Genomic DNA, 12,170 nt, shown 5'->3' with positions numbered 1-12,170 from the left:
AAGTCCCTAATCAACGGCTAAGATTAGATCTAGCTTGATCCATGTCTTTTGGACCATTCTAACACAGTTTCATATTAATACACATTAATATTTTATTTTCCCTAAGTTTGGACTTAGGAACTCCATTAAAAATATTAATTATTTAAATATCTCCTGAACTGTTTAGAATCTGCCCAAACCCTTTCTTGGTATTGGAGATCTCATGTGCCCCAACCTCTCCACCAAATTTCGTGGCTAGAGCACATTCGATGCTATCCCAAATCAACCTTTTGCAGCATAATGAGGATGCCACCCTCTTCATCATGATTTTTGAGGTCCTCTACCAAAGTTCTAGCACAAGAGGCCTCAATGTGGCCTCTCTAAGAATCTTCACATGTATGAAGTCAGCCTTGCATGGGCTTGAGAGAGATAAATTAATTTCTAAAAGCTGTCATGGTTGGCTTGTAAACATGGGTGGGTTAGTTAGCATCTTCAACATGTTAGAGGGGCTTGTTCATTTGTAATTTGACCTCATAGGTCCTGTATATATTTGGGAGACCTAATTTGAGATCTCACCATAACTACTTGGGATTTTGGACCTAATAAAAGACATCAGACCTGCAGTAGAGGAGATGTTTCGATGCTTTTGGGATGCACTTTGATGTTTCAATATTAATTGTTACCTTTTTGGAGCTTCCAATGTATTGTTGATGGATGGAGCTTCTACATTGTCTTGTTTTTCCTTTTTTGTAGACTCTTTCCATTAGCATATCTGAATTATTTGTGAGATACAATTTCCAATTAGATTTATTTAGCATGAGCCAAAAAGGTTGCATAGTTCAACATTGCAGAACAGACAAAAATGCTTTGCCAATTAGCTGCTAGTATCGGTATAATATAATTATTTACATTCCTATGAGTTTTTTATGAAAGGTTGTTACTTAAGAAAAAGACTTTCCTTCAACTAAATTATGGTCTGTAAGCACAAATAAATTCATACACTAGTAGATATCTGCAAAATACAACACTTCCATACCTTTTGAGCATCCTGCAGATATAAAGATGCCACAATAACATGAACATCATTAACTGCTTCTCTGCTGGTTTCTCTAATTCCGGAAATTTGAGACTCAGAAAAATTGCATCCATTCAAAGCTAAGAATTCAATAGCAGGCTTGGATACATGACCAGCACCAAGAATAAGAACTGCAAATTTCTTATTAGAATTCTCTTTCATTCGCAATGAATTATCCTTCGACTCTCTATTTCTTACAGAAGACTCCTTTATTTCCTTTTCCATGCCCCAATTTCCACGCTCATTATCAGAGTTAGCTACAGCAGCCAGCAAGTCCACAATATGAGCCAGGAGATCCTTGTCATTAGCACTGACCTGTGAGAAGGATACGTTTAGTATGTGGGTATTGATACTGAAGACAAATAGCACTATTAAACATGGTTCTATCGGTGCAGAAATTAATCTCCAACCTCCCACATAAAATTCACTACAGTCAACTTCATATTATATAATTTAAGAATGCCATGTGGATATAATTGTGTGAAGTAAAATATAAAGTCTACAATGTACGTGTTAGGCAGTCAAATATCTTTTGCAACATTCCTATATATCAATTTTTAAGGTGAAATGTCTGAATTTGTGGAAGAGAAATATCTTTTTCATGTGTACATCAAAAGGGCTCCCCTTTTGGAATCGAAGCAGTACATAATAAAATAGCTGGTTGGAGCTTAACAAACGTGAAAAGTTACTACTGAATACAATAAAAATGTTCTCTAGATACATATTCGGATGATATCAATTTGAATAGCTACAAGATTCACAAGGCAGGAAGAATAAACTTATCTCTTCAGAAAATCTTGCTACTTACTTCAATTTCTGCATATGACATGGCATCAGATGTCTGACCCAGTTCACATCTAGCCAGGTGAAATGAACCACCGGCGGCCTCAATAATATCCAATGCCTCATTGATGAGAAATTGATCAAATAAGTGTCCATTAAGAGAGACCTGCATATGGGTAAAGCAGCAACTTAGGCAATTTGTAGAAGCAAAAAGTATGCATTTGAAACAGAAGAACAGCAGAAGACACCATTTGAATTTTAACACAATCATGCTGCATAATCAGTAATCACCAAGATTGCTTTCAGCAGAAATAATTTGTGGGGAAATTTGGGAATGAAAATCTAAAGAAGACAATAAAGCAATGTATACAATAATTTCAAAAAAGTGTCAGAATTGTCTTAGGCTTAAGCCCAAAGAAAGGCATCTAAAGATGTGTGCAATAAGTAACATGAAAACAGTCTGAAATAAAATGCACATGTAAAGAATACTGAAAATAACAATCTTTCCCATAAGCAAATCAAAATAATGAAAACCATTGTTGCTCACCGATGTTTTGTATTTCTTTCCCACATTAGCATTATCTGAATGATTGGCAGCCTCTTCCCTGCACAATTATCACATGAAACAATAATGAGTGAATGGATGATTTGTCAAAATATAACAGCATTTAAGGTTCCCCTATGATTTTGAACTATATCAGCCAGCATTCTATGGTTAAACCAGTCATCTCCCTCATGCCAAAGCCAGATAAAGTGACAGAAAGTAACAGTCAAAGAGTCTTTTGGTTTCCTATTATCCTATACTGGTTGAGATCTTATCTCTAACTATCTTAGTGATTGTGTTTAGTAGCTAGTTTTTAGAGTTTAGCTGCTATTTTTTAGGATATTGTTGAGATTTTCTCATAGTTAAAATGCCCATGTCACATCATTCACTCGATACATAAATCAAGACCCAACTTGATCCCAATAACTATAGGATGATCAAGGTGGGTCACATGTTCTCGAAGCTTTACGCTACATTTGTAATGTTCCCAATTTTTGTAAGTGCAAAATTCACTTAGGAGTTTTTTCAATTTCTGGTGATATTAAATAAAAAGGGAGAAAATATTATTTTGAGGGAGAAAAGCGGAAATTATTATTTTAATGGACAATGGCAGAAAATAATATTTTATTGAAAAAGGAGGGAAATTATTATTTTATTGGAGAATGGTGGCAAAACAATATTTTATTGGATAATGGAGGAAAATTATTATTTTATTGGAGAATGGCAGCAAAATAATATTTTATTGACAAAGGAGGCAAATTATTATTCTATTCAAAATGGTGGCAAAAGTCTCCTAGTGGAAATTGGGCCCCACCAATAAAATAATAGAAGAAAAGGAGGATCTAGAAGCTAGAGGGAGGCTCCATGAAAAATTATAAAAGGAGGGGGAACTCAATTGCAAATCATTCTATTCTATCATTTCTATTTGACATTGTGAAGAAGCTCTAGCTCAAGTGAGTTTCAAGAGTTTCAAGTGAAACTCGTTAGCTAATTTTGGTGGACTTCAAGTGCCACCCTAGTTAGCTTGTTGGGAAGATTATTTCAGATCTTCCATTGGTATATATTGCAAATAATCTCCTACATATAATTCAATTGTTTGCAGGTGACTTGGCATTGCGGAGATTTAAATTTGTCTGCAAGACCATTCCACCTCTAGGGGCTGAGTTCATTTCTTCAATAGGACCGAACGATCAAAAATTTGATTTGGTGACCAAAGGAATTTCTTATCAAAAAGGGAGTCAAAATTCTGTCTTTGCTAAGGCCGAATTGGTTGAGGTTGAGTTGCTCCAACAAAGGAAAAATACTTGCTTGTTACCTTCAGATTTCATCATACTTGGGATTACAAGTGACAAGGGAAGATTGTATTTCCTCTGAGCCAAGGGAGAGTTCTTTTATAGGAGACTGAATATATGTTCTTCTAGAGAGGCCGAGTTCTCAGGTCTGAAGTGCGATTTCTCCAAGCAGTTTGTCATGGCTGCATGCACCACTATGGTTGATCAATTTCTTCGAAAAATATTGCATTCTCCTCCAAGATCAGTGAGGCCTCACAATTTCAGAAGTATTGTTTGTTGACCAAGTTCCTGAACCAAAGGAAGCTATTTGTTGTGCTTCTACAGCATTTTTGGAAGTGAATATTTGTTGTAGCAACACCTTATTTCTGGGCTCAATTACACATCTGAAATTGACATGTATGTATGTATTGACAAAGTTTGTTGTTGTTGATGGCTTATCTCCATTAAAGAGGCACTTTTATACAGTCATACCAGTCATATTGGCTTGCTGATATCCCTCTTTCGACCACACATTTGTTGGCTGTCACATGGGCTAATAGTAATATGTGTGCTTCCAATTTTAATACAAGTGGTATTAGCATGTTTCAAGCTTTCCTACTGTTGACCACTATGTGTCAACGACCCATAACAGTACACCCCCCTTTTTTTTTGCAAAAGGGATAGCCCCTGATTGATGTGTCCGTGCCATCCAGCTATCATCATCAGCCTGACTTCCAAGATGTTATGTAAACCCATTTTGAATGTGTATAATGTAAATAATCTCAGCAGAACCATGTCATGTATGTAACAACCTAGGTAAACTTACCTTTCTAGTAACGATCGCCATTCTAAGAGGTTTTTTATCTCACCGATCCATTTTCGGATGGTCGGTAGAGTTTTTCCCTCCAATCTTACCCCAAAGTTGGAATGGATTTTGTCGCTAGAATCTTAGGTGAGTCCTAGTGTTCTAGATTGAGTCTATGTAAAAGTAATTTGAGAATAATCCTAACTATTTGGTTAGATTATTTTATTATTAATTACTTGGTCTGCTGGATTATACTTATGTCGCAGAAATGGGTAGTTTGTGAGGGTCTATTACAAATGGGTTTTCCCCCTTATGATGTAAAAAATATGTAAATCATGATGTAAAGTGTCCTAAGGGTTGGAAAAATAATTTATGCCCTCACAAGTTAATTAATTAAATTTTCTGGCCCAAAATTAATTTAAATCTTAAGCCAAAAATTTAATTAATTCTAAGTCCTAGGTAAATTTAAATTGTCCAAAGGCAAAACTAAAACATTAAATTTTAAAATGTCTCAAGACTAAGGTAAATTAACTATTTTGATAAATTTTAAACCTTTGATCCCTGCGGGTTAAGTCAAAGTCAATTTTTTTAGGAAATTAACACAAAAATTCTATTTTTGAGTTAATTAAAATGCATTTAAATACAAATTTCGAATTTCTTCAAGAATTAAATATTTCGACGGATGAGATTAAAAGAAATTTTGATCTTCATCAACGGTCTAGATTACTTTGATGAATATCACTCGAGCTAGCCATTGGAGGATTTATCTTTAAATAAGAGGTCATTTGTCAGTCAATCTATCAGATCTCTAAGTCGTGTGCTTAACAAGAAGCTCTGGTGTAATCTTTTTCTGGATAATAAAGAAAGACTTTGAGGTTAAATTCTACTAATGTTACTCTTCATGAGAATGTTGTAAGATGTTTTATTTCATGCATAATTTTTTCTAAAGCCATTGATGATAGCTTCTAAAGAGTGATTTGAGTACAGGTATCTTGCTCAGTCGTTGGGGTTTGAATAATAATTTAAATTTTGAACGTAATAGCATATATCTCTATTTGTCTGAATTTAACTATTATTTTCTCGCTCTATTTTTAATGGCTGGATCGAGTTTTGCAGGGAAATCTTGAGATAGAGTATTGGGCATTAGAGGAAGTTTTCAGTTGGACCAGCCAACTCTCGATCTGTATTTCCCGAAGAGCCCAACTAAATTAGCTTTGGGCTTATCAACGCTTTGTGATGCATGAGGGTTTCGAGCTAGCACCTCCTTTTAAAATTTAAAATTTTTTTATTTCAGTGCAGCATAATGATAGATCTGGCTAATTAGAGCCTTCATTTTGTAATTATTGTATTTATCTAACGTGGGTTTTTGGGGTTTTCAATTTTATTATTGTATATGTTGTCGCGCAGATTGACACGACAACGCTCAGACCGGGCGCTGTCACTCTGATCCCCGATCCCTCCGTTTAAGCCTGTCTCCCGCGGCTAAGGGGGGTAGACCCTATGAGATGATGAAGACCAACTGCCAAACAGTTGGGCTGGGAGACACGAGACACGATATGATAAGCACCAGAAGGATTTAGAATCTAAAAGACCAGTGCCTTATGAGATTGATTTTTAAACGATTACTTGCTAGACGATGTAAAAATATGAACCATGAACAGCAATCATTTGTCATCAAATAACCTGAACGATGCAAGATATCCAGTAAAACCACAATGATCAGCAATTTAAGGAAATTTCAATAAATGCTTTAAACAATCGCGCAAATCATAAATCATTTAACCGGATATCACCTTTAAGATGGTCATTCGTTTGCATGAATCGAAAATTACAATCTCGAAATAAAACGCGATAATGTCCCGAGCAAAAAGGAAAAAATTCCACAATGCTTTTTTATGCTTTTTCGAAATTTTATTTATTTATTTATTTATTTTTTTTATTTTTTTTATTATAAAAATGAAAAAATAAAAATTTAAACTTAAAATCTAATTTAAAACAAAAAAATTAAATCAAAGTCTAAATTTAAAACTAAATCCCTTTTAGAAAAAAAATTTAAAACAAAACCTAAAAATTTGAAAAGATCTAAATCTATTTCTATATAAAAAAAAACAAAATTTTAAAGCTATATTAAAATCTAAAATCAAACAAAAATCTAAATTAAAATCTAAAAAGAAAAACTTATTCTAAAATAAATCAAACATTTTAATCCCAAACGAAAACCCCCTTTTTTATGCTTTTTTTTTAAATCTTTTTATTTTATTTATATATTTTTTATTTTTCATATTAAAAAAAAAAAAAAAAACCAAAAAAAAAAGAAAACGATTTATTAAAATCTAAAAATTAAAATCTAACCAAACTTAAATCTAAAAACTAATTAAATATAAAACAAAACTAAATTTTTTTTAAATCTAAACCTAATCGAAACCTACGCAACTATATGCATATCGAAAAAAGAAAAACGGATGAGCGATGAAACGTGACCCAGTCAAAAAAAATCTGACGCGGAAAAGATAAACCTTCGACCAGGGAACGATTTAAAGCATGCCTGGAGACAATGATGCGCAGATATTACCTAACCCGTGTTGACAAAACGATTTCTTGAGACGCATAGCAGATGGCAGCGGATTTCTTGCAGAGTTTCACAACGATGCTGCGTTGAGAAAACGTGAGAATGAACCCGTAACAGTTTTTGATGGTCCTCAGATAAGCTGGAAAACGACGTGGAATGGGCAGAGAAAAAGCTCGGCGTTGGTATTGATTTGAGACTTGCTTGCTGCCTGACGAATTTGCAGTGGTCGATGGCGGCTTTGCTGTTTCGTTAACTGGCCTGCTACACCGACGGAAACGATATCTACTCACACCTTGCTCACCTGACAATGCGTTAACCTGGCCCGTGCTGTGAGTTTGCGGTGTATGGAGCAGCTTGGAAACGTGGATCAGCAGGACGGTTTGAAGCAGCGTACAAGACCGTGAATCGATGGACTTTGCCTTGGCGTCCACGCTGAAAACTGGTGTTCGTCTGCGTGAGGGAGATCAAAACATTACACCGGCTTGTAAATGCTGAGACGTGGAGGATTTGCTTGAATTTGTGGTGACAGATCCAAGTTCTGAGGGTTGCCAGTAGGACGCAATCTCACGCATATATAAACCAGCAACCAAAGAATGCCTCACGTTGAAATCTGTTGCTTATGCACAGTGTGTCGGCGTGTCAACCTTGACGGCAGTCCTGCAATTGCAAAAAAAACAAAACCCTAATAAAAACTATAAAAAATTTGAAACCCTAGATCCAAAAAAAAATTTGAAACCCTAAAACAGCTTATGAATGCACAGATTTTTGGCCCCTTAACAGCCAGATTCAGCAATGAGCACAGGAATATTTTAAAGAAATAAAGATTTCAGATTTTCACTGTGAAGAACTTCAGAAAATCTCTCATGCAAATTAGAAAAATAAACCGAATGATAGACCCAGGATCAAATCCAACTGGGCTCAGCAAAAAATGCTTGCGGGAGTTGGCTGGTTCAGCCGAGAACTTCCCCGAACGCCCACAAATTTCCTTCAGAAAGGGTTTTCTGCACAGCTCAAAACAACCATCAGTAAAGAGGGCAAAAATGCTGCTAGATCTCAAAAAGTAATGGAGATACCTGCCATTACTTCAGAAACCCTAACAACACTCAAACCCTAGCAAGTGAGCAAGATACCTGTGCTCACAATACTCTACAATTAGCTATTATTAATGGCTGAAAATAAAATATGCAGAAAATTAAACAATCTCACAGCATTTCAAGAGAGTAACACCAGCGAGATATGGACCCCAAAGTCTTCTTTTATTAACCAGAAACAGATTTACAAGAGAGCTTCCTCAGTACCAGACTCACAGATCTTATTTCAATTTATCTGAAATGACCCCTAGCACCCTATTTAAAGGAAATGATCCCAACGGCTAGTTCGAGTGATCCATGTCGAAATGATCTCGACCGTCGATGAGGATCAAGACATCTCTTAATCTCATCCGTCGAAATTGTTAACTTATTATTAAAAATAATATTTTGCATGCATTCACTCAAAATATTATTATTTTATTATTTAGGGTTTTTGCTCTATTTTATGATTTTTTATTATTTTATTATTTTTTAATTTTTTAATTTTTTTAATTTTTTAATTATTTTATTAAATGGATCATCGAACTAAGCCTTCGGAAACATCACCTAGGACCTAGGACTTAGGACTCATGAGGGGATTTAAAACATTTTTCAACCCTCAAGACACATTACATCATGACTTTTACAATTTACATCTTAAGGGGACAAACCCACTTAACATAGACCCTCATAAACCACCCAGTTTCTGCGACACAACTATAATCTAGCAGATTAACACACTAGGATTCTCCTAAAATTCGAATGACAAAATCAATCCCGGCTTTGGGGTCAGGCTGAAGGAAAACTCTGCCGATCGTAGATCGGTGAGACGAAAAACCTTCCGGGACGTAGATTATCATTAGAAAGTTAGGTCCACCTAGGCAATTTTACATACATGACTCATATCTGCTAGGATTATTTACAATTCATACATGCAGTCTGGGTTTACAATTACAATGATCAAGCTGCTGATGACTGCAGGCTGGCACGGACACGTCGATCAGGTGCTACCCCTTTCTGCCAAGAAAAGGGGGTGTACTGCATGGGTAGTTGACCGGTAGTGGTCAACAGTATATAGCGTTTGGGTGTTCTCTTTCTTGTTGTGTAGTTGCAGATCTGAGGAGAAAATTTGTGTAGAGTCCAGATCTAGGCCGTGGAGGGTAAGATCTGGATCTCTGGGATTTATCAACATAATTTTCCAAGGGTTTTTCTTCGGCACATTTAAATTATTTAGAAAAAAAGTTAGTCAAAGAGTTTCAAAATTCTGGGATCAAGGTTTCTCCATCAAAATTCAAAAAGAGGATCAAAATAAATTTTTTTAAAGGGCCCCGGCAGCCTTGCCCACTGTGCCAATAACGAATTGGCTCCTCCCTTCCACTGCCAACCACAACCATCTCCTGTTGGCAACACTACCCCATTCTTTTCCCCACGACACCTCACCATGCCTGCCCACAGGCTTATCTAATCCAGGTGGCTCCAGGGACACACACAGGACAAAGAGGGCTTATGGAAGCTCGAAAATCAAAGTGATTAGAATGATTTCGAACCAAGACCAAAGCGTTTATATCGTCGTCCTGATCGCGGTGGTGTGAACGGTTCGTCAAACCAAGTCCGTATGCAAAAGTTAGAAGCAGTCAAAGTTCGGTTGACTTTGGTGACTCGGCAGGCTTAAGGAGGCCACAATTTGGACAAAATCCGGCCACCAGATTCTGGCCAACCTGGGCCAGATTCTAGGAAAATTTGTGGCCCGGTTAATTTTCCTCCTTCGGTCCTTTTTCAAATTTTTAAAAATGACTATTTTTATTTTTAAAAAATATATATTAGGGATGGCGGGCCACCACCCCAGCCACCCACCAAACTCGTTACATATATAAAAAAAAAATTCAAAATCAGAACCGACGGGCCGTGACCCCCGCCAGTCCACCCTCATCCAAACATCGTAACCATATGTTATATGGGAGTGGGCACGGGTATGGGGGTGGGCACGGACCACCTTCTGTGGACTCGACCCACACCCCCCAACCTTAACCATGTGCATGTAAGGAGTGCGAGGCCGACGGGGATCGAACCCGCCTGGCCCATGTGGGCCGGACCCCACCAAGCGGCCTCATGTAATGCGCCACACCAAAACAGTACCAACGTATGGTGGGGTAACGTATGTGCTGCGGAGGTTGTGGGGGCAAGCCACCCAATGCGGACCCGACCCCCCAAAAACAAATTGTTGTGGTTCTTAAAACAACAAAAGCTTAAACATGGAGGGGGCGGGGTTTGACCACCCGACCTCCTCCACCAAATTCGGAGATCTTAACCAATGTGCAAACCAACCCACATGGGAATATCCGCCCAAAAGTTGATATAAACCTTCATTTTCACCAGTGCGCCCAGGTAGATGGAGGAACCAGGAGCGGGCACGGAAATCAAGGCAAGATAATTTTTTAATTAAGTTTTATGCAGGTGGAACCATGACAGAGCAAGATTTCCAAGAGGGTGAAATTTTTGTAGTGTCCAAATTGGACAATTTTATGTTGATCTTACACCTCTCGGTGACACGAACTCGATGGCGCAGTTAGTTTCCTGATCTAAGCAGTAGATTTGCAGAGGACCCAGAGGAGGGAATCTTTGAGGAATCTAGGGGGAATCTAAAAGATTCCTTGAGCCCCAGATTTCCACTTTCTCAGAATTCAGAAATTTGACAGTTGATTTTGCACTATTCGACGCCACAAATCTGATGGTGTGTTCAGATTTTCCATTTTCTCATTCTATTTTTCAGCCACTTTTCTAAGTGGAGTGCAGGTGTCAGCATTCATGTGCGAGCAGTCATTTCCATGAGATTCAACGTCGTGAGATCGATGGTCCGAACAGCTTCAGCAGTTTGACATCCGCTTCTTTAGATGGCCCCTGGATGTGAGGTATATGCAGTGTGTTCATGTACTATTTTTGCTATGCATTGCGCTGCACAGATCCCTGTTTGATGTTTGATGTGGGATCCTGTTTCTTACTTGTCTCATGATTCCTGCTTGATGTGATGCGGAATCAGCTGCGTGATGTACTTGTCATGATTCGTCATGTTGTGTTTTGAGATCCCTTTGTTGTATGTTGATGGGATACTCATGTTGTCGTCATGCATGTTTGCACTGAGATCCCTTTTATGCCATGTTGGCAGGATGCTCATCATGCATGAGTTTGTGTCACACTGATAGGAGTCTTTTGACTGAGAGTTCCTATAGTGGAACATCTCTTAGAGCCACTCCTGTGTGAGGGCATTTTCCTTGTATGATAGTGACATCACCTCTTATGTACATCATCACTATTGGCAACACTTAATGCAGCGGCCTACACCATCTTGACACCGGGGCCCGAAGATGTAGTCCCTCCTGAACGAACTCCATTATCAACGTCTTGTTATTTCATGTGCTGACAATTTTCATGTTCCTCTTCTTTACAGCATGCAGATGTATTCATTAATGTTCTTTTAAAAATGCAATCTAACACATCACGAAAGTAAAAGGTCTTGGAAGGGTCCTTTGTCACCCCCGGACCCGGATCATTATCACTACACCTCCGCACTGCCTCGCTGCCCATTTCAACTCCTCTCCATTGCCATACAACAACCCTCCTTCATTGATGCCCTCGTTCTTCCATTTCCCTTCCTGTGGATCTGCAAACCCTTCCATCGTCTTTGCCTACATGCACATCCCTCCTCGCAACCCTGCCATCCTACTCGTAGCTCCAACACTGTAGCTCCATCCCTTGTCACAACCTTTCCATCCTGTCGCAGCCTTGCCCTCCATGTAGACTCCTCCCTTCTCATCCCCTGAAGTTTCATCTTTGTCGAGCTCCTTTTCCTCATTGCCTTCATTCCTCTTCCTCTAGCACTGCCGCCATCCAAACTTGCAAACAAACCAAACAAACATTTGATTTCCCTTTAGTTTATGTTTTTTTGCTTTGTTTTGATTTCATTTAGGTTTAGGTTTTTCCTTTTTTTTTTTTTTTGTTAAATTTGATTTTTTTTTGTTTAGTTTTCATTTTAATTTTTGTTTTGATTTTTTTTAATTTTATTTTTGTTTTGTTTCA

General features: G+C 37.7%; 1 protein-coding gene across 1 annotated transcript in view; it reads right to left on the bottom strand.

The window, feature by feature from the left end:
- Nucleotides 1–12,170, bottom strand: part of LOC149175031 (lysine-ketoglutarate reductase/saccharopine dehydrogenase bifunctional enzyme) — a 573,325-nt gene that overhangs the window by 325,733 nt on the left and 235,422 nt on the right. The window contains exons 12-14 of the mRNA XM_089419501.1: nucleotides 2,385–2,442; nucleotides 1,863–2,003; nucleotides 1,016–1,369 (exon numbers count right to left, since the gene is read on the bottom strand). Of these exons, the coding sequence (XP_089275627.1) occupies nucleotides 1,016–1,369; nucleotides 1,863–2,003; nucleotides 2,385–2,442 (553 nt within the window). The remainder of the gene's footprint in view (nucleotides 1–1,015; nucleotides 1,370–1,862; nucleotides 2,004–2,384; nucleotides 2,443–12,170) is intronic.

This window comes from Pinus tabuliformis, chromosome 4_1 (genome assembly GCF_031772625.1).
Source record: "Pinus tabuliformis cultivar Carrire ecotype Pingquan chromosome 4_1, CPIR1, whole genome shotgun sequence".
Classification (NCBI taxonomy): domain Eukaryota; kingdom Viridiplantae; phylum Streptophyta; class Pinopsida; order Pinales; family Pinaceae; genus Pinus; species Pinus tabuliformis.
Note: the sequence above shows the minus strand (reverse complement) of the source record. Positions and strands in the feature narration are given on the sequence as shown.